This window comes from Macrobrachium rosenbergii, chromosome 56 (assembly GCF_040412425.1).
Source record: "Macrobrachium rosenbergii isolate ZJJX-2024 chromosome 56, ASM4041242v1, whole genome shotgun sequence".
NCBI lineage: Eukaryota > Metazoa > Arthropoda > Malacostraca > Decapoda > Palaemonidae > Macrobrachium > Macrobrachium rosenbergii.
This window is the reverse complement of record NC_089796.1, coordinates 41882084-41907083: the sequence shown is the minus strand read 5'-3', so window position 1 is coordinate 41907083 and position 25000 is coordinate 41882084. Positions and strand designations below refer to the sequence as shown.

Genomic DNA, 25000 nt, shown 5'->3' with positions numbered 1-25000 from the left:
ATAAATTCTGACTCACATCAGGATCGAACCCAGGTCTTTCAATTGAAAGGCATGGGCTCTGCCCAGTACGCCATAATTCGAATGAAATGCTGTCAATTTGGTCATTGCTGAGTCGGGAAGTTGGGGAAAACACGCTGGTATGCAGGCAGTTTGCCTGACCAGGTAATTCCTTGGGTGCAGTTGCCCTCAGGTTCCAACTTCTTTCATGACTTGTATGGCCTAGTGGGCAGTGCCCTTGCCTTTCAATTGAAAGACCTGGGTTCGATCCTGATGTGAGTCAGAATTTATTTCTGTTCCACACGTGATTGTGTTGATTATATATATATATATATATATATATATATATATATATATATATATATATATATATATATATATATATATATATATATATATATATATATATACACACACACACACACACACACACACACACACACATATATATATATATATATATATATATATATATATATATATATATATATATATATATATATATATATATATATATTAAGTATATAATTCTTTTTCAGTGACGTCGCAAGTTGAGGTATGTGTTCGTATATTCAGTGATCTAGCAGGTGGCGTGATCATTATGTTGGCAAATACCTTTCTGCTGTCGTTCTTTCGCATTTTGAAAAGTATACCTTAGTTTAACCAGACCACTGAGCTGATTAACAGCTCTCTTATGGCTGGCCCGAAGGATTAGACTTCTTTTACGTGGCTAAGAACCAATTGGTTACCTAGCAACGGGACCTACAGCTTATTGTGGAATCCGAACCACATTATACCGAGAAATGAATTGCCATCACCAGAAGTAAACTCCTCTAATTCTTTATTGGCGGGCCGGAGAATCGAACGCGGACCTAGGAAAGTGATAGCCGAGTACAATATTCTCCCATCCAATGAGGAACTTTTCGCATTTTGATAAACTGAGGCTTATCATTTTTTGTGAAAGTTAACCTTGGCCGAAGCAGTGCTCGAGGCGTGATTGAGATCAGAAGTCCATATGACCTGTGATAGGGTGTGACAATCGCTGACCCATATGGCATTGTGAGTATCGGATTTCTCCAATATGTCGTCATGGATCTTTGCCAAGCAAAGTGTAAATAAATGTGCCTGAAAGTAAGTGATTCATGAGTGTGGCATGATGAGTTTTGCTGGAGAGAAAATGTGTGAAAACTAGATATTGGAGCTTGAGCAGTTGTAGCGCTCAATTTGAGCAGTGCATCTGATTTTCTTTGGAGATGGGTCCTCCAGTTTGCTGAAGTGAGTAATGAGTCTTTAAAAGAATGTTTTTTTTTTTTTTTATTTTACAGGTCCGAGTGAAATTATGTTTCTTTTTGCTACCTGATTTTACATTTTTTGTGCTCATTTATTTTTATGTGATTCCTTTTATTACCAGTTTACTCATGTCATTTCAATTAACTTTTCTGGTTATTTATGGGATGTTTCTTCCTTCACAGTGACAACTCTGTGTGAACTCATGTCAAGGGGCACAATGCCCTGGGTTGAAGGGCATGAGAGAATGAAGGTGTGGCCATGTTGACTTAAGACTTATTTTAACTGTTTTGACTTGTTCAGTGGTGATATGGTGTGGAAAGGTTTGGACTCACGATTTTAGTTTAGTCCCTGTTAGGTGTGTGAAGATCCCATTTTCTATGTTCGGGTTTGGATTTTGCAAGTCAGTGTGACTTATTCATTTTGCCAATTAGTGCTTTGCTAGATTTTCAAAGTGAGGTCTACCTTCGTAACTCGAGAGTTAATTCAGTGGCCTTCAGTTGTTTATTAGTTATGAGAGAGAGAGAGAGAGAGAGAGAGAGAGAGAGAGAGAGAGAGAGAGAGAGAGAGAGAGAGAGAGGAAAAGTGCTTCGCTCAGCTTAGAGAAGAGGTGATCAACACTACCGTGACCTCTTCGAGGTCAAGTTGTATCATACCCACCATCTCCGGGGAGGGGGAGCGTGGGGGTAATATATATACATATACAATATATACAAATGCATATTAACGTTAATTAAACATACACTGGGAAGGGAATGGATATATAAAAATACTTCATAAATCATTTGTTTCATCACAGTACAGAGTAAATCGTACGCATTAACTGCACCACTGGAACAGACATTCTGAAGGAACCCAGCCATTTCCGATCTACCCATGCCAACATAAAGAATCCCTAAGCTGTTCCTGGTCAACATAGACTATGTCTCGGAATCGCGCGTCATGCATGTGAGAGAGAGAGAGAGAGAGAGAGAGAGAGAGAGAGAGAGAGAGAGAGAGAGAGAGAGAGAATCTAAAATTGTTTACCAAAGGTAACTAAACGGCATTCAGTAGCGCATATACCGCTGCTAAATTTCAACTCTCTCCTACCGGATTCAAATCATTCAAAGGATGAATACTGTGCTTACTTAAAGAGACTCAATCCGGTGAAAATGATGATCATTCTCTACGATGCCCATTCATTCCCTCCGTGAACCAAGCCAAACATCTCAAAATAAAAGAACGTAAATCCAAGCCGAAGCGCAACCCAAAAATGTTTGGACCAGTGATGTAGGCTATTGCGACCAAGAGGCAAGCTGACGTTCATAATTTTGAGGCTATAAAGCCATCCATGTTCCCATGTGTTGGGCCTTGTACTGTAATAGCGAGCCACTCTTCCTTTACTTCCACTTACGCAGTTACCTTTATACTGACCTACGTGTTCATATCCCTTACCTTTATTCATTTATTTATTTCAGTGACCTCATCCTACTCCTTCATAGTCCCGTTCTTTTAGTTATCATATGGCAATTTCAGTCTGTGGAAACTAGCAAGGTAATTAATTCCATGCCTTTTGAATAAAAAATCTTTGCTCATCATGAACATCATAATGAAATTATCTGTTCCACAGGAATAATACTGTACAATCGGCTACAGGGTTTGTGGTCCATCAATCCACCACATCTGACACTGTTGCTGTCTCTTCTTCCCTTGTACTCGTACACACAGTGCCTGTGTTTCCTGAGAAGAGGCGACACCTCAAAGTGAAACAACGAGTATTCTGAAAATCAGGCAGAAGTTTAGCTTGTTGGCCAAGGGAAACTGCGCAATAGCCAAGAGATTTATGTGAAAACCGTTTATGCCGTATATATTTTATATATCTTAGCACCACAAAGTCCGCGTCTGTTGTTTTCCTTGGGATTAAAGCCTTTTCGCTGAAAACTGTCGATCAGATTCTCGATACAACCCTATTGTGTTCTTGATCTTGACTTTTAAAAAATTTTTGACATACAGTATAGTCTTAGTTTTATTTCTGAACTATTTACTTTAATAATGATTATTATCATAATATTAGCAGTTACCGATAAGACTGCCCATCAAAAGATGCAAAAAACGAAACAAAATCAGTCATGATGACTGACTGTGCTGCAAGACAGAGATGCTACTAACAACAGACGATTGGGATCACATCAAATGATGGCCGAGTAGTCAGTCAGTCCGTATCCTTACTTGTATTAAAAACGATGAAAAATAAAAGCCATATTCTAGGTATTATTAAATACAATTCTTATTGTTTTCTTGCAGTTTTGAATTAATATTGCGTGGGTTCTTTCCAGTACTTAACGCGATTGATTTATGAGTGGAGAGAGAAAAATAATAGAATAGAATAGAATATAGAACTTAGGCCAAAGGCCAAGGTCTGGAAACTATGAGGTCATTCAGCATTGAAACGGAAATTGACAGGAAAAAGGTTTGAAAGGTGTAACAAAAGGAAAACTTCGCAGCTGCATTATGAATCAATTGTTAGGAGAGGGTGGGAAGTAAAGTGGAAGAAAGAGAATATGAACGGAGGTACAGTAAAAGGAATGAAATGGGTTGCAGCTAAGGGTCCAAGGGACACTGCAAAGAACCTTAAGTAATGCCTGCAGTGCACCGCATGAGGTGCACTGACGGCACTACCCCCATATGAGGGAGAAAAATAAAAAGAAAATCAGATTACACGCTGTCCATCGCAGGTAACAAACCCCATATCAGTTGCAGTCTATAAGCTTATCTGTTTAACTAAATACCTCCTCATACACACACTATTAATTTATATAGATAAATTCATGCAACAAGCATGTTTTGTTGCAGCTATCAAATATACTTTGTCAACTTACTTTTTTTTCACTTTCTGAAAATTCTACCTTTCTGTCACCGATATAAATACCTGAGAAATTCGAAAATTACTTTTTATACTACTGATATGATTGCTATAATTAAAACACATTAATAAGAACATTTTTTCATAGCAGGTGAAACCCCGCTAAAGTTAAAAATTCAACTCTGTATGGGATGGTTCAGTTGTGTAATGATCCTTCCTCAGCTGTAACCTTAGTCGTCTCCGTTTTGGCGCGATCAGCTTTACTATGATGACTATTTTCTTGTACTGTACCATTGATAATTATGAGTGTTTTTTAATACTTTGGCTGATTATCAGTTAGCATCAATGACATTTTTTGAAACTGATCCTTCGAATGAAGTAGTCTTTCGCTCCAAGTATTTTTCAGTTGAAAAGGTTCCTTCGACGTGATTTTGCAATATGAAGTAGTCTTTCGTTCCGAATATTTTTCCGTTGAAAAAGGTTCCTTCGACGTGATTTTGCAATATGAAGTAGTCTTTCGTTCCGAATATTTTTCAGTTGTTCCGAATATCGAATATTTTTCCGTTGAATGAAAGGTTCCTTCGAATACGTGATTTTGCAATATGAAGTAGTCTTTCGTTCGAATTTCAGTTGAAAAAGGTTCCGAGTTTGCAATATTTTTCAGTTGAAAAAGGTTCCTTCGACGTGATTTTGCAATATGAAGTAGTCTTTCGTTCCGAATATTTTTCAGTTTAAAAGGTTCCTTCGACGTGAGTCTTTTTGCATTTTTCAGTTGAAAAAAGTAGTCAATTTCTTTCGTTCCGAATATTTTTCCGTTGAAAAAGGTTCCTTCGACGTGATTTTGCAATATGAAGTAGTCTTTCATTCCGAGTATTTTTCCGTTGAAAAGGGTTCCTTCGACGCGATTTTGCAAAATCTTATTTATTTACTTTTTTTCCTTATAAAAATTCAAAGTACAGAATGGAGTTACCTTCTGGGGATAGAAAAGTATTATTATCATCATCTAGCTACGAATTGGTAAAGATAAAGAAGGCTAGTTTTTAAATGAAGCGTTTTGAAGCTGGCTGTTCTTCTTGTGCGGGTGTCAAAACAGACAGACAGCTCGCTCATTCGACTACGTTATTTTATTAGAAGATTCTAGTGTAGGTGTCAATGTAAGCATTTAGCCAAAATGAGCGTCAATAGGGCCAACTTTTGCATCAAACACGTTTTCACGGAACTTGCCACAGGGCCACCATTTTAACCAACTCCAGGAAAGACCACATATTTTAACTTTCATTGCCGACATCTTCCCAAAAAGCCAAAGGCCAAGAGGATGCCCTCGCCGCCTTCAAAACACAAAAAAAGGGACAAGATGAGTAAACTGGCTCTACCGTCAATAACAAGTAGCAAGAACCAGATTAATACAGGACTCATCTCGAACTCAATACTGTACAGTACTATGGAAGATTGGTGCTTGGGTTGTATCGGCCAATGGTTAAGATCATCCGCTACAGGGTCACCAAAACAACAAAATATACCTTATATGACAACCCATAAGCCAAAAGTACATATTCCAATTAGCCTAGTGAAGCATGACAAAACTTCATTGATAATTACACGCTTCAAACGTAACAATCGGCTGTCACGGTATCGATTCTACAAAAACCTAAATTCAACAAAATCGGTATCAACTTACACCTCTTGATCGCCTAATATTTAGCGTCACTGTCAAGGCATCGTTTTCCAGCCATTCGGTGGTTCGAGTTCACACGGTGACGGATCGCCTCTCACTTCCATGTTTGTTTATTGCGAGGTACATAGTGAATCTCATGTTAAACGGCATAAGTAGCTCAATGTTTGTGAATATAAACAATCTGACTAATAAAAATCCACAATTATATAGTAAATATATTACTATGTAAAAAGAACGAAAGACTTTCGAACACCTGTACGGTGTTCCTCATCTGTGTTAACGTTAAACACAGATGAGGAACACCATACAGGTGTTCGAAAGTCTTTCGTTCTTTACATAGTAATATATTTACTATATAATTGTGGATTTTTATTACTCACATTGTTTTTCACGAAACTGTGAATCTATTAGCAATATAAACAATGTCACGATGTATATTAAAAAAATTCACACATATATGTATATGTATATGTATATGTATGTATGTATATGTATGTATGTATGTATGTATGTATGTATGTATATATATATATATGTATATATATATATATATATATATATATATATATATATATATATATATATATATATATATATATGTATATATATATATATATATATATATATATATATATATATATATATATATATATATATATATATATATATATATATATATATATATATAGGAAACTGGGTATAAATCTGTGTAAATGCACTTTGAATGTTCATATATTATTTCTATGGCAAGAACTGTTTGTTAAACAAGAATGTACGTATGCAGTGCCAAGGTGCAGTACAAGAAAGAAATTGTTTTCTACCTGAGGCTGGCATCAGTGCCTGCCAACTGTTTATTTCTTTCGCAAAGATTTCGGGGCCATTGCTTCTTGTTGGCAAACAAAGCCTTTCACCATAGCACGGCAATGTTGCTGCTATTCCAAGAATGAATCCTACAAGATTGTTGTTTTTTAAGTTTTCCCTCTCGTAACCTTCTTTCTCTTTCCCCCTTTTGTCTTTCGAATCGCGCTTCTACCTATTCCTACTACATTAAGTATTTATTTACTTGGCTTTTTCTTTTTTTGTCCCTCAGTGTCTTTAGAAATTGCTTCGAAGTGACTTTCCATTCATCCAATGAACATTCGGCTTGGAGATGTACTATAACCCTTAGGATGTCCGTCGCTTTTTGGAGAATTGCTGGTGCTTTATCGCCCAGCCATGATCCAGCATTTGTTGAATGTTTCGTTGCAGTGTTAGCGCTATTTGGTCTCCCATCTTCTTCGCTTCAATCCGTTCAATTTCTTCATTTGGTTCTTAATTTGGATCTTTGTGTTTGTAGTCATAAGCGTATCCAAAAATATCAAGAAATCCAGAAGTTAAGAGGCCATTGTGGTTTATTACAATTATGCATTTATGTATATGTAAGCATATATATATATATATATATATATATATATATATATATATATATATATATATATATATATATATATATATATATATATATATATATATGTATATATATATATACATATATATATACATATATATATTCAAAATATATATAAATATTCATATACAAACACACACATACATAATACAGGGTGTTTCAAAATTAAAGGCGCCCCCACTCTACAGCATAAACTAAAATTGATATGGAAAAAAACAAAAGTAATTCAGAACAGGTATTTATTTAAGTTTCTCTCTGAGTATTTAATATTTTGCGTGGCCTCCATCTGCCTGTACCACAGCCTGCATTCTTGAGGGGTATGATTTCAGCAAATTGCAAAAAAAAGCTGAGACTCAAACTCCATTTCCCTGAACACTTCGGTCACCTCTCTTCGCAGGTCGTCGAGGCGTGGTATACCATCATAGTTCACTGCGCGCGCTTCAACACAATCCTTTAAGATACTACCAATGTTTTCACACACGTTAAGGTCAGGGGAGCTACCTGGAAATTCACTTGGCAATAAGAAATCAATACCACTGTTTCAAAGCAGCTCCTATGTCTGAAGAGCCTTGAAACATGGTGCCTTATCATGCAAAAATGTGACTTCTTCAACAGATAACACATTTTTCAGGATCTTTGAGGAAAGGAAATACTCCACCAGTAAGCAGTTTCTCTGAAGTATTCACCATTCCATGACTGTCCTTTTTCTTTGATGATCCACATTAACCATTTGGCTGTGAAACAGAGAAAAATTCCCAAGCATTCAGGAAATTTCACAACTTGGCAATAGCACATATCATCGCTGATATCATCCAACTTTGCAGCCCAAATAATGTCATTTTTATGATTTGGCTTCCTGACTGTGTAAATGAAGAATTCATCTGATGCGGCAACATGGAGAAAGTCAGCTTCATCCCAATCTTTAAGGAATGAACCACAAAACCATGCATGGTCTTCTCTCTGTTGCTGAGTGATGTTGGGCTTGCTGATAACATGAAATGGCTTGATACCAGATTTTTTTCAACTCACGATATGCAGCACTATAACTTCTCTTCTTTCCCCTTTTTATTTCTAGTTCAAGCGCCAATTTACGTAAGGACTTTCTTGGCCTACCCACTACCTCAGCGATAATGTCTTTTGACTCCTGAGAAAGGACTCCAGACCTTCCAAGATTCTCACTCTTTTCGTGATGACAGTCACATGGATTTTTGTTCCAGTTTCTTTTAACAAAGGATTCATCTTTTTTAATGCATTTAGCTATCCAGGAACATGAAATGAAGGATGCACCAGCACCCCTAGACTCTCTGAAGGTTATAGCCCAGATTCGGTCAATCCATCTGATTTCCTCAGAGTCGTTAGCCATGGCTGTATCTAACTCCGTCACTCAGTCTGAAAATACAAGAAATGTAAAATGAAAAATAGCTTAAAAGAAACTTAAAATTAATATACTTGGAGATAGGTTATAGCAGAAAACTTCATAACTTTCCATTTGTTCTGTGGAGGTGGGGGCTCTAATTTCAGAATACCTGGTATATATACATATATATAAAAATAAATGTATATATATTTTATATATATACAGATATATGCATATATAAAATATACATAAATATATCAAATATATATAGAATACATGTATAATATTGTATATATATATATATATATATATATATATATATATATATATATATATATGTGTATATATATATATATATTATTATATATATATATTATTATTATTATTATTATAATTATAATTAGCAAGAAGTCGCTAAAAACCAACCCATTAGAATGTTGAGAGTGGGATTGTCACTGCATATCCATCCCAAGTTGACCCAGTTACCAACACAAAACTTATCAGTATTCTGATCTGTCCCTTCCCTTTACCTGGGAAAGACATTTGGAGAGCACGGTCAAAAGTGGCAAGGATAGGAGATTGAGTGCCGCTCCCTTAAGCAGCTTAAACGAACTAAGCTGCTTAAAACAACCATTCTATGAGGCAGAGTGATCGTGCTGAATTGTCTTTCCACTGGACACCTGGGGAGATGCAAGCATATGGTGAAGACACCTGGAAGATGACACATCTTTGGCACGGTCACCATACAGGGCCTGACGTCGGGGCCCCTACCCTCGGCAGATGCCTTAAAATGAGCCAGGACAGGAAGATCTTTGCAGTTAGCAGTTAGCCAGATACATGCAGGAGGTCACTATGAGACGCTGAAAGGTGCCCCCCGCCCCCCCATCACCACCTGACCCTCTTGACTTGGATCCAGTTCCTTCGTCACCACGGTAAAGTACAAGTGAAGGCTTTTCAGTCACGACATTTTGCCCTTAGAAGTGTTTATTGAGTGCCAGTATATCTCTATATCCAATGTGCCACTTTACCCAGTGCTATTTCAATTGTTCTGTGTTCCAGTGTTAAGTGTTCATTCATTCCTCAAGACCTTGGCACCCTCAGTGCAGTCTCGATCCATCTGTATGTTTTATATTTTCTCTTATTGGCATGCAATCCTTAAATCTCTCTTGCAGAGGGACCCATTTGCCATGGACTCTTCTTGGGCTGTGCCTTGCGACCATTCAAGTCTCCAGTAGGAAGACCTCCAGGGTTTGCAAGCCTCAATATCATTTACTTTTCCATTTTTTAATCCTTTAGTTAACCCAGTGTTTACGTAACATTCCCTCATGAGGTAGAGCCCTAAGCTCATATGAAACATCCCTTTTTTCTTTTCTTTTTATGATTCCCTGGACCATAAAGTCAGATTTTCAAGGCCAAGTGAGTAAAATTCCGTTGCTGACCTGTTAAAGTGTTCTGCAAACCCAAAAAAACAGGGAAAATCATAAAAATGGCGACCTTCCCATAGATCTCATTTTGCAGTTGCAATTCCCCCCTATTGTTGCTTTGTTGTGTTTGCAACTCGCCAAATCAGCGATTAGCAAAGTTAAGCTGGATGCGAGACAATTCCAAACCTGATACCAAGCACACAGACCAAGAAGTTCTACACACGCAAGTAATGTGTTTATCCTAGCATACAAAATTTTTTACAAACGTGACTGACCCTAGGAAATTAGGGAAATAGGGACGCATGTAACAACTGAGAGAAGAGAACCACCATGTTAGATTTTGTTAATGCATGCCTTTCATGATAGGTATTTAGGAAACAACGAGTGCTAACCATTTTCTTTTCGAGGAATAGTGCAAAAAATTCCTCTGTACAAAATTTTTCAATTCACATTTTGGAATCGTGAATTATTTAGGCGCAGACGAACTCCCACGTGGGACAAGACGAAATCAGTTTGCATTGCTGAAATACTCTCTCTCTCAGGTTAGCTAAAACTAAGTTCAAGTGTTACGAAAGCGAAATTTGAACTCCACTTCTAGGCAAAATTACAAGTTATTTCACCATTATCCGCCCATACCGGGAATTTCCCCGCAGTCAGGAAAGCCCAGACAGTGTTTGTAAACAAAAGGGTTCATTCAACCAGTGCCTAGAGTCAGACGACCTTTACCCCTCTTCCCCTCCCTGCGTGCCTACCCAAATCTTCATTCATTGCCCAAGTAGTTTGTCCCCGTAACTTTGTCCATACTCAGGCCACTCTCAGCAAATTTTTTTTTAATCCAAATTCCACATCCTACGAGACGAATAAGTCATACGGGACGAATCCAATTTTCAAGTCCTGCAGGACAAATCCAATTTCCACGTCCTACGAAATGGAATTTCCAAGTCCTACGGGATGAATCCCATTTTTAAGTCCTACAGGACAACTCCAATTTCCACGTCGTACGAGATGGAATTTCCAAGTCCTACGGGACGAATCCAATTTCCAAGTCCTATGGGACAAATCCAATTTCCACATCCCATGAGACGGACTTTCCTAGTCCTATGGGACGAATCCAATTTCCAAGTACTAAGAGACAAAATATAAATTCCACGTCTTCCACATCCTCCGTGACGTCCTCAAACCCGTCCTCCGTGACGTCCTCAAACCCGTCCTCCATGATGTCATCAAATTCCACATCCTCTGTAACGTCCTCAAATTCCACATCCTCCGTGACCTTCACAAATTCCACATCCTCCATGACATCCACAAACTCCACATTTTCCATGACGTCCACAAATTCCACGTCCTCCATGACGTCCACAAATTCCACGTCCTCCATGACATCCACAAACTCCACGTCCTCCATGACGTCCTCAAATTCCACGTCCTCCATGACGTCCACAAATTCCACGTCCTCCGTGATGTCCACAAATTCCACATCCTCTGTGACGCTCCTCCTACATGACGCCTCAAATTCCATGTCCTCTGTGACATCCACCAATTCCTCGTACCATGTGACGAAACAAATTCCGTGTCCTCTGCGACAAAATTAATTCTAAGTCTTACTAGATGACAAACCTACTATCCCCACAATAACCAACCGAGGCCATGCGAGAGATAAAGTATATTTCTTCATTTTAGCCATTCGGGCCACCCCCACGTCTTATCAAGATAAATTAATTACAATTGCCTGGTTTCCCCCACCAAAATTGGTTCCCGATCCCATTTATTTTTCAATCCAAATTCATTTAACTTTAGAGGGCCCTACCAACTAAATTTGTCAAAATGTCGACTCCAAGAGCCCAACACAATGAGGACTTTAAGTTCTACATGCAGGCAGGAAAAGAACTGGGAATGTCCGGCCAAGAATTACTGGACTGGGTCCAGGGGAACCTAGACGCTGCGAAGGTGGAGAGAGAGATGGCAAGACAGGAAAAAGAGATGGAGCAGCAAGAGAGGGAGATAGAAAGAAAAGAGAGGGAAAAAGAGAGAATTGCCCAGGAGAAGAGAGAGGAGATAGAAAGGCAAGAATGGGAGAAAGAGAGAATTGCCCAGGAGAAGAGAGAGGAGGTAGAGAGGCAAGAGAAGGAGAAAGAGAGAATAGCCCAGGAGAAAAGAGAGGAGGCAGAAAGAATCGCCCAGGAGAAAAGAGAGGAGATACAGAGGCAAGAGAGAGAAATAGAGAGACAAGAGAGAGAGAAAGAGAGGCAAGAGAGATAAATAGAGAGACAAGAGAGAGAGAAAGAGAGAGAGGCCGAAAGAGAGGAACGAGAATGACAGCGTGTCCATGAACTCCAAGCGTTGGCCCAAAGGAGTGCCTCTCCCCCTGCTCCCGCTGCGGGGATGAGCGCCCTCAGCCAGGCCCATTCATTTACGCCGAAGTGGACTGAGGCAAAGCCCAAAGTATGGCTCGAGCGGGCCGAAAGGGTCTTAGACTGCTGCGCTCTCTCCCCCACTGAACTTTCCTTTGTTCTTACCAAATTCCTCGGAGGGAAGGCACTGATTGCCTATCAAGCCCTCCCAGTGGAGGACCAGGGAGATTGGGAGGCTGTACACCAAGCTGTCATCAAGATGTACGAGATCACCCCTGTGCATTGGAGACAATGGAGAGGGCAGACAAGAGATATAGGCCAGACGTGGTCAGATTGGGCATACCACTCGGAGCGGGAGCTAGCGAATTGGCTTGAGTCCGAAGGGGCCACCAGCACAGCCGAGGCACTAGAGAAGTTTAAGTTAGAACATTTCCTGTGCTATGCCCCTCCCAGTCTGGCCACACACATAGAAAAGGCCCCTGCGACACTGACAGAGTGTTACCGCATAGCTGATATGTGGGAGACTCACCACCCTCAGGAGGGATCAATGGGGCAGAAAATCTATCCCCCCTCCTTCCTTGCCAGCGCCCCTCCACCGAAGAATGGGCACTCGCAAAAAACCATTGTGTGCGGGTTCTGTAGGAAAGTCAGGCATTCCACCGAGCAATGCTGAAACAAGCAAACAGCATCTCTTAAATCCTCTCCCGGAAACCAACCAAATAACTCGCCCGCTCCCTCCACAGGGGCAGTGCGAAAAGATTTTAGCCAAAGCTATTGCACAGCGTGCAAGGTGTATGGCTACTCTCCCTCATGGCCAAAATGCCCTAAAAATAATAAATCAAGTACTCCCGCCATTGCCTTGGCCGTCACGAATCCCAAGTCCTTGGGCCCTCCCACCGAAGGTCCCATACATATGGCCCCTCCCCGTGGCAGCTACCCCGCGCACCGAGTCAAGACATTCGATGATTCTAGCTCACAAATCTCCCTCATACGAAGGGACAGAGTTCCCTATGGAGCTATCATCAACAGACGAAAACTTGTCACAATCGAGGGAGTAAATCAGTTTAAAATGATGCTCCCTATGGTTCAAATGAGAGTCACAAGACCTCATCAGTCTAAAATTTGCAATCTTGCAGTAGCAAGCTATCTTCCTGGAGGCTATGATGTCCTCCTGGGACAGGATTTTCAGTCCCCACCTAAGTCACGACAATCCAGGGGTCCACATTCCCCAACTCATTCCTCAGGCGAGAGTAATCCTCCACCGCCTTTCCCTCAGTCAATACCGGCTCCCCCTGGGTACCATAAGGACGTGAAGTTCCTACCAGTGACACCTGAGTACGATATACAGTGGCTCCCTCGATCAATTTCCGATCCCATTCCAGTGCCCGGCCCTGCCTCAGTGCCAGTGCCAGGGCCCCAACCAGATCTCCCTCCAGGAGATGCTAAATCCCATTCCAAATCCCTGCCAGTGCCCCTTGCAAGCACCGAGCAGTGCCAAGCTCTGTCCGTCCTGACCGACAAGCACACAAACCTACTGATACTGCCTGACCCTGCCTTAGTGCCAGCGTCAGAGCATGCCCCCAATCTCCATTCAAGGGATCCAACTCAGGACCCCCTCTCTTCTCTTGGCCTGGCCCCGCTACCAGTGTCGGTAAGAGAGACGGTTCCTCCCTACCACAGCGGAAGTTCTAAAGGTACGGCCTCGCAACCCGTGCCTGAGCTGGTCATTGCTACCTGTGAGCCTCTCACACCGCGCCCCCACCCCCCGACCGCCTCCTCTCTGTCTCACTCCAGCGCAGACACAATCGCGAGTCAGGGTTCTGCCATCTCTCACTTGGCCAATGAACTCCAAGAGCTGCGATGGATCATGGTAGAACTAGCAAAGAAGGTCCCTGGGTCAGCTGTCAAGGAAACCGACGCAGGTGGCACTCACATACCACCTCCAGGCTCAGGTCCCCTGATTCCCCGGCCGAGAACAACCACTGACGTAGGAGAGGTCCATGGAGGAAATACCACGAGCGTGGATAATTCCAGGTAGCTTAAAGAGAGCTTCCAAGCTCTCCTGGCACCTGCGCCAACTTGGCACAGTGCCACCCCTTCATCCTCCTCTGGTTACCTTTGCAGCCCCTTGGGCTAACAGATGGCCTTAGCTGTCTTCCACAGGCTACAGAGTATAATTCTGGCATATGTAATAATTACCTTTATTCTACCCTCATTGGCTATTCTGAATATATCATTTATTCTCTTTTGATTTTTGTAATAATCTCGAGTCTTAGACTCACGCCCTTGGGTTTATAGTGCCACCTTTTGTAATACAAGGATCGTGGCCTGATATCCAGAAAGCGGTGTCCCATCCCCTTTGCCTGTTTTAATTCTTTTGTTTTGTAATAATTGGAACTTCATACCTCCCCCCCTTTTTTTCTTTGTTTGCTTTGTTCATTCGTACATTAAATGAATGCCATTAAAATTTCACCCCGATTAACAGAAAATCAAAAGTGTAAATTGGATCCATCAGAAGCCAGTAAAATCATAAAAAATTGCGAAATACAAATTGTAGAAAATGGCAACCCTATAGTACATGAACCCCCGTCTAAAATTGGCATCGTTTACAGTTAGCGAATTAGAACTCGCAAATAATCTCTTTGCCTTGTTCACTCACCCAGCTGTCAAATTCCCGCTGTAAACTGTCAACTGTCAAATTAGCGAATTTTTTTAGCTATTAGCTACGCATTGAGTTTGTAGACCATTATTGTCCGTTGATTGAAAATATGAACTGAGTATTGTCATTACAATTTCTAGTGAAGGGGATATCATTTAAAACCAACACTGTATTATCATTTAGACCGCCTCTTCAAGGCATACTAACTACATGCCTCTAATCACTGTTTAGCATTAAGTGCATGATTATTTTAAGACTTTTATTTTAACGGTAACACGTACATTGTGTTAGTATTTTACAGCAACTTCCTATATTCTTAGCTGCCCTGCCTCATAGCCTTCAGTAACTTATATTTTGTCAAGTTTAGCTCTTGTGATTATCAAATTCCAGGCAGTTAAAGCATCAGCCATATTAGGGTATTTAGTGACTTACAAACACCTTCATGTAATGGAAATTGCCTTGTTTTGTAAGCCACAATGCACTCTGCGAGTAAAGTAAATTGTTCAGTTCATTCCTCAGTGAGATATCATATACTTTGTGTGCCGCAGAGACTTAAATGAACAAATTATAATTAAAGATCATTACAAAGTAATATCAGCTTGTGTTGGAAGGAGTATCCTAGTAACATAACATAAAGCATCTTTCCCGACCTCTTGATTATCAACATTCGCACCCGAATGAAGGTGCAAATGTTATCTTCCGTGGGGAGCTATTATGTTTAGCAAGAAGTCAATAAAAGCCAACCCTTTAGAATGTTGAGAGTGGGGTTGTCGTTGCATATCCATCCCAAGTTGACCCAGTTACCAACACATAAAACTTATCAGTGGTCTGATCTGTCCCTTCCCTTTACCTGGGACAGTAAGTAAGTATATCTTAGTTTAATCAGACCACTGAGCTGATTAACAGCTCTCCTAGGGCTGGCTCGAAGGATTAGATTTACTTTTACGTGGCTAAGAACCAATTGGTTACCTAGCAACGGGACCTACAGCTTATAGTGGAATCCGAACCACGTTATAGCGAGAAATGAATTTCTATCACCAGAAACAAATTACTCTTGTTCTTCACTGGCTGGTCGGAGATTCGAACTCGCAACCAACAGAATGGTAGCTGAGAACGGAACCCGCTCACTACCTGGGACAGACATTTGGAGAGCATGGTCAAAAGGGGCAAGGATAAAAAGTTGAGTGCCAATCCCTTAAGCAGCTTAAATGAACTAAGCTGCTTACATTCTATGAGGCAGAGTGATTGTGCTGAATTGTCTTTCCACAGGACACCTGGGGAGATGCAAGCAGATGGTCAAGACACCTGGAAGATGACACATCTTTGGCATGGTCACCATACTGGCCCGACATCGGGGGCCCTACCCTCGGCAGATGCCTTAAAAGGAGCCAGGACAGGGAGATCTTTGCAGTTAGCAGTTAGCTAGACATGCGCAGGAGATCGCTATGAGACGCTGAGAGGCACCCCCCCAGCCCCGTCACCACCTGACCCTCCTGACTCGGATCCAGTTCCTTCGTCACCACGCGAACGAACATTCCATGTGAACTAGTGTATAGTGCCACGAGTGCGATCGCCCTTCATCATTCTTCGCCAGAGACCCGCTTCCCCCCCAACAGTAAAGTACAAGAGAAGCCTTTTCATTCACGACATTTTGCCCTTAGAAGTGTTTATTGAGTGCCTGTATATCTTTGCATCCATTGTGCCATTTTACCCAGTGCTATTTCAAGTGTTTTGTGTTCCAGTGTCGTGTTCATTCATTCCTCAAGACCTTGGCATCCTCAGTGCAGGCTCGATCCATCTGTATGTTCTATATTTTCCCTTAATGGCGTGTAATCCTTAAATCTCTCTTGCAGAGGGACCCATTTGCCGTGGACTCTTCTTGGGCTGTGCCTTGCGACCATTCAAGTCTCCAGTAGGAAGACCTCCAGGCTTTGCAAGCCTCAGTACTGTTTACTTTTCCATTTTTTTTGTCCTCTTATTGTAAATACAATTACTTTAGTTAACCCCAGTGTTTATGTAACATTCCCTCATGAGGTAGAGCCCTAAGCTCATATGAAATATCCCTTTTTCTTTTCTTTTATGATTTCCTGGACCGTAAAGTCAGATTTTCAAGGCCAAGTGAGTAAAATGCTGTTGTGACCTGTTAAAGTGTTCTGCAAACCCAGAAAACCAGGGAAAATCATATATATATATATATATATATATATATATATATATATATATATATATATATATATATATATATATATATATATATTACATATATATAGGTATATATTTATATATATATATATATATATATATATATATATATATATATATATATATATATATAATATATATATATATGTGTGTATATATATTGTCACGAAGTGATCAAGTACCTAGTTATTACACAACTATTAAATCCAAAAATTTACCTCACTTCAGCCAGATACCTGAAACCTCATAACAATAATATTACGATTGAACACTCTAAAGGTAACAGTGATCCCTAAAAACTTGTTTATCATTTGAAAAAGCTATCTAAGTTTATCAAGTTATGAGTGAGGTAATAACTGTTGAGCAATAAATATACTAGAGGGGAAAGGGCATCACTCCATCAAACAACTACAGTATAATTGTTTCCCTGGTCTTCATTCACTTCCATGTAGGAGAGGAGCACAAAACATGTCTATCACTTACCTTGTGCATACACAAACAACCCTGTTCACTGGTGGTCAAAAATGAAGCACTGTGCCTTTAAAACTTTAAATACAAAAATTTATTTCTAACTTCAAAAGTTATAATAAGAGTTCACAATCTGCACAAATTTACTAAGATCTAATTAATTCTTAAACAAGATTAATTCACAAAACTTTAATTTATCAAGAAATTGTGTTAACTAAGCAAAATTCACACTATTAAGATTTACTCCAAATTTAAAAAAGAAATCCTAACAAATGAAAAATCAAAACAAATATGCAATGTTAAAGTATCAACACATATAGAGTACTAACTAAATGAATGTTAAATCACCAACACAAAAATTTGGGTAGCACTATGAAATTGTAAAAAAGAACACACAAAAGAAATGTAAAAACAAGCACATATAAAAATGCACAAAAGTTTATCAACAATAATTTCACTAAGGCAAAATCTGTTTAAAGATTATATCTACCTTTTAACAAGATTATATCTACACTTTTTAAAAGATTATATCCACCTTTTTAAAAGATTATATCCACCTTTTTACCATGGTAAACAATAAGTAAATACCACTTTACCTTATACAAGCTTCCACACACCATTACACAACTCCTTTTTCCTTTACTGCAGTAGTATACACTTTTGCCTAAGGCCTGTTACACTATTCTCTCCCTTATATCAGATTCTACCAAGGGAACATTAAATATTATTAACAGTTTCCAAAAACTTATATGTTTGGGAGGTGACAACAATCTTACACTCTTCTACATGAAGAGAGAGAGAGAGAGAGAGAGAGAGAGAGAGAGAGAGAGAGAGAGAGAGAGAGAGAGAGAGAGAGAGAGAGAACACCCTATCTTTACCAAGTCTTTATCTGAACTGACTTTATTCTAACAAAAATCTTCTATGAGGTGAAACCTGAGTTGCCAGTTAGGCATTTGTAGAAAGTGGTCACCCTGGAAGAAACAGAAATAAAATGAGTTTCTTCCCTGGGAAAGAAAGGAATAAACATGGCTTCTTCCCCTAAAGAGGAAAAAAAGATAAGGTAATTATTCCCTGGCTCAGAGAACTATATAGGCCTGACTCTTATCTGAATAATTGACAATTTCCTGTTTGAATACTTGTATAAACACATAGGCTTCTGGACCAGGCAGCTTATCTGATCCTGTCATCCCACATCTCTTTAGCTAATAAAGTATTTCCTGTGTTAACAATTGTGTAAACAACAAACTTTTAAACTGGCCATGGTTATCAAACTTGCCATCTCATCTCCCTTTAACTGATAACATAAGTGGCTTTTACGGTCTCTCTTGCATACAGCATTTCCAGTGGTCACCCACCTGAATAAAAATTCAGTTGTGTACATAATGCCTACAGGAAGATGTATCTTAGCTTATCACACAACCAGCCAACCCTTTTAAGACCTGACACTTAGCATCTCCCAAAAACACTATTTTCAAAGTTATTACAGTCAATACCTGACAAACACAAGAGAAAATATAAAATCATTGCACAAAAACACACATACTACAAAATCACCTCATTATTTTTCACAACACATGAGAAATATAAAAGAAAATATATATAAAAAAAAATACAGAAAACATATTACTTTTATAGAATACACACATATCATAAGACATATCATTATAATATATATATATATATATATATATATATATATATATATATATATATATATATATATATATATATATATATATATATATATATATATATATATATATATGTATATATATTTATGTGTGTGTATATATATGTTATACCCTTTCAGATTAAACACTTCTTTTGAAGTGTTACGTAACGGACCTTGCAGTCTATCCTAGAGACGTGGTACCCTCAGCTCCTTCCCCTCTCCCTATCACTCTCCCTACAGATCCCCTCTCTCGGACTCCGCTCGCATATTTCCCCTCTCAGCAAATCTCTCTCTCTCTCTCTCACACAGCACACAGATTTCTCTCTCTCTCTCTCTCTCGAACATCATCCTCAAAAAAGAAATGGATATTCTAAGGAAACACAATCTTTCCTACAAAAATAGATTTATTATCAACAAACCCAACAAGTAATGAATGAACAAAGAAAAGATTAAAATGCATAATAAATGAATTATCAAGTCAAAACGGTCTACTTCAAGATTTAATCTTACTCTGACCAAAAAAGTCTTACTATGACTGAAAAGTCTTTACACCCAAAACTCCCACACACTCCATCTTAGACATTATACGTCTAGTCTTAAAGTCAACCACATGAGAAATAACCACATTGCAAAGATTGCAGTGTCCTTCTCTATAACCACAGCAATTCCACAGACATCTGTCGAAGAATTAAGCAAAATCGTAATCTCCCACAAATATACAAGTGCAAAGCATAATAATGAAAAGTTTAAAATGCATGGTTAATAATGTGAAACAAAAACACAATAAAATAAAATATTAAAGCGACATAAATGGTTATGTTCAACTCTCCACAAATTCATACGTGTCTTGAAACATGGTAAAATTCACAAGTTCACAGTTCACACAGAAAAACGAAAAGTCTGAACTTTACCTTATCTGCCAGTTTCTAAGAGATTGGAACACTCAAAGCTACGTCTGGACGATACCGCCCTTGCTTCACTAATAATCGATCAGACTTACTTTTGGGCAGAATTAGACACACAATCCATATTTTCTAACGCACGAACTTATGCACTCGCATACCAGCTCGGTCGGCTGCCTCCCAAATCAGAGCCAATATTGTGTGTTCATCAAGCCAAACAGCTGAAGTAACCAAACTATTTGCTGAATGCAATGATTTTGCAACTGAGCGCTCGACCTAGTTCCATCTTGAAGTGATCTTTCTTTCATCACACCTTATAACATGGTAATTCGAAATTAGATGTATTTCTTATATATATATATATATATATATATATATATATATATATATATATATATATATATATATATATATATATATATATATATATTATTATGATTAGCAAGAACTCGCTAGCAAATTGCCTCCCCCTCTTTTGTTGTTGTTGTTTGTTCTGTTGTTTTCATTTACTGCAAGCTGCTCGATCGATAGACACATCTGTCTATCGAGACTTCGCACGGTCAGAATAAAAGGGTTTAAAACGGATTAAGGCCACTCCCTTTAAGCAGATCTTTCTTCGAGGCAAAAGTGATCTCTGTCTGGTCGTGTTCTTACAGGCACAACTACCCCTGCGGGCATCAGCTGGACATGACTCAACCCCCCCTATGTGTTGGAAGTGCCCCCTGCCCATAGGAGGAGATAAAAGCAGAAAACATGAGGCCTCTCTCTCACACGTGTGCGGGACAGGGAGTGAAGAAGTCCCAGCCACCTGCCCCTGGCAGTGCCCTTAGCTAACCACGTGGCCCTTTTCAAAGTATACTTTCTCCTCGTGCCCTTCAACTGCGAGCTACGGGCTCGCTCCACCGTTGACCTGCCGGATGCCCACATGCCATTGCCCAGCCCTTCGTGAAATTCCCACGCATTGCCCTTTTACGTGAAGCCCCCGCATCCTAACACGTGAAGAACTTCGCCCTCGGAAATCGCAAGTCATCCACGGACCCCTTTTCTACGCTGGAACCTGTCTTACGGTAATGTGCCCTGGAAGACCTCCATTCAGTCACGCTTTTGTCTCGTAATATTTACTTAAATTGTGAGCCAGTAATCACCGAATCTCTTGTCAAATGTCCGTGCTCTTCGAGTGTCGGCAGTGCTAAGCTATCATTAATATATCGTGGAAGCCCTTTGGCACCCTCAGTGCAGCTTCGAATTCATTATTCTTTTGTCTATTTTCATTACTGGCGTATAATGTGCATATCTCTCATTTCAGAGGGACCCTATTTCGTGGAAGCTTCTTGGACTGTGTCTGAATCCCCAGTTTCATTCATCCCGTAGGAATCCCCTTCAGGATCAATAATCTACTTATGTTCCTCTTTCCCGTACTAATGTCATTTATGTAAATACACTTCTTTAAATTTGCCCACGTGTTTTACGTAATATTTCCCTCAGTAACAAGAGCCCTACGCTCATATGAAATTCCCCCTTGTTTTCCTCTTTTTACGTTTTCCTGGACCCACGAAGTCAGAATCACAAGGCTAAATTACCTTAAATTGTTGATACCTGTCTCACAGAGAATATTTCAAACTAAATCGCCAGGAAAAATATATAAATATATATATATATATATATATATATATATATATATATATATATATATATATATATATATATATATATCTCATTTACTTATTTATAAATATATAATATATATATACATATATATATATATATATATATATATATATATATATATATATATATATATATATATATATATATATATATATATATATATATGTGTGTGTGTGTGTGTGTGTGTGTGTGTGTGTACATTTTATATATATAATCATGAAGCTAAAAATGTCATTTCATATCTAATTCACGCTACTTTGGAAATATCCCCGATGGGGAGTTATTACCGAAGGAGAATTTTTAATTGATGAATAGTGACTCAGTGGTTTGACCATCGACTGGAGTCGTTGGAAGGTACTGTATCAAGGGATCGAGACCCGGCGGTACCGATCCATTTATCACTTAAAAATTCCCCTTCGGTGATAATCCTGAAGTAGCGTGAATTAGATATGAATTGACATTTGTTGCTTCATGATTGAATATAAGTCACAAAAATGTGTGATAAATCATATAATATATATATATATATATATATATATATATATATATATATATATATATATATATATATATATATATATATATATATATATAAAGTAAGCTACAAATGTCCTTTAATATCCACTTGCTGGCGCGTGGGTTAAATGCATCCACTGTAGTCCTGAGTTCTTCTCCTTCGCTGGTTCGAGCCGTGGGACGACGAACTTATTATCAACTAAAAATTTCCCTTTGGTAACATATATGAAAATATATTATTTCCGAGGTAGAGCGAATTGGATATTAAAGGACGTTTGTAGCTTACTGATTGTATATGAATCACGGTGATGTGATAAAAAAGTCATATAAATATATATATATATATATATATATATATATATATATATATATATATATATATATATATATATATATATATATATATATATATATATATATATATATATATATATATATATATATATATATATATATATATATATATATATATATATATATATATATATATATATATATATATATATACATATATATATATACATATATATATACATATATATATATATATATATATATATATATATATATATATATATATATATATATATATATATATATATATATATATATATATATATATATATATATATATATATATATATATATATATATATATATATATATATATATATATATTATATCTGTATATATAACATATGTAAATATATCTATATATATTTATATTTTTAACACATCGTATATTTATTTATATATATAATTTATATATATGAATATAAATAAGAGTATATATATACACATATATGTGTATATGTACACATATTTATCCAAACAGCTGTGGCCACAGCCAGATATACATCAATGGGGAGGCGGACATAAAGACTTGTTAAAAAGTCTTTCGTTTTCTGTTCAGTTTTAACATTGCCACTGAATAGGTTGGTCCAGATCTGCTTACCTTTTATACTGTATATATATATATTTTTTAGAGAGATTTTGTTTCGTTTTTCATGTTGCTCTTTTTAATTGTCCCTTCATTTTTTTATTTATAATCCATTGTGCAATCTTAATTTTTTAAATTTAAATTTATAGCCTTTTTGTAATTTATGTTATTTATTTTGTACAGCCCTCGAAAATGTAATGAAGACATTACGAATCGTCGGGAATAAATTGACCCTTTTTAACAAGTCTTTATGTCCGCCTCCCCATTGACATATATTTATATTTATATATATAACATACGTGGGTGGATATCGTCTCCAAATGCAAACACCTGAGTTCGACGGGTGATTTGTATATGGGGAGCCGATATCCACTTATACCCTCTCTTGTGGCCGACTGGGTTAACGCGTCCACTGTAGTCCTGAGTTCTCGTCCTTCGCTGGTTCGACCCTCACGGACGGCGTAACTTATTATCACTAAAAAATTCCCTTCGATAACATATATGAAAATATATTATTTCGAGGTAGATTTAATTGGATATTAAAGGAAGTTTGTAGCTTTCTGATTGTATATGAATCACGGTGATGTAATAAAAAGTCATATATATATATATATATATATATATATATATATATATATATATATATATATATATATATATATATATATATATATATATATATATATATATATATATATATATATATATATATATATATATATATATATATATATATATATATATATATATATATATATATATATATATATATATATATATATATATATATATATATATATATATATATATATATATATATATATATATATATATATATATATATATATACATATATATATATATATATATATATATATATATATATATATATATATATATATATATATATATATATATATATATATATATATATATATATATATATATATATATATATATATATATATATATATATATATATGAATGTCATTCCTGTAATACTACAGTGTAATATGAAAATAAGAAGGCCCATAAAACACTATTTAAACGTTGAAACCATATATTTCGGGCACTTGTTTCTGTGCCCCTGTTCACTGGTAGAATATGGACAGGTGGAAAGTTACAATGGTATATATACAAAAACATGAAGGTGTGGCCTTAGGCCTCCGATGTTATGGAGGTGGCGTTTTTAAGAAGGAGGAGAAACGACCAAATTCCCCTAGTGGTTTTTGGCCTCATTAGCTCCCGTTTGGCGATGGATCTGGCGGTCGCGTTTCTTGGGTCATCTTCTTCAGGAGGGGTTTGAGGATTAAGGTGTCGATGGCATCCGATTTCCAATGTCCTCCTGACAGGTTCATATTGTTGGTTTGATTGATGATAGCAGATTCCAGCATCTTTCTTTTGTACGGACAGCTACTCTTGAAAACCAACTCCGCCCCCACTCCAGTTAATGACATGCCCTGTATTTCTGATATGTAGGAAAATTTTATTAACTCTCCAAGTGTAACGTACTGATCTTTTGTGCTCTGTTATTCTTTATAGAGCGATCTACCTGTCTCACCTACATAGATGTCATGACAATTGCTACACGGT

General features: G+C 37.7%; 2 protein-coding genes across 2 annotated transcripts in view; both read right to left on the bottom strand.

Annotated features, from left to right (window-relative positions):
• LOC136836419 (uncharacterized) overlaps positions 1–25000 on the bottom strand; it is a 471898-nt gene that overhangs the window by 264481 nt on the left and 182417 nt on the right. The gene's annotated exons all lie outside the window — the stretch shown is intronic.
• Positions 11078–11548, bottom strand: LOC136836190 (cerebellar degeneration-related antigen 1-like). Its single transcript, XM_067100190.1, has one exon. The coding sequence runs from the start codon at positions 11546–11548 to the stop codon at positions 11078–11080; it is 471 nt and encodes a 156-aa protein (XP_066956291.1).

Coding starts and splice junctions, on each gene's coding strand:
- LOC136836190 (XM_067100190.1), bottom strand. CDS start 11,548: ATGGAATTTGAGGCGTCATGTAGGAGGAGCGTCACAGAGGATGTGGAA.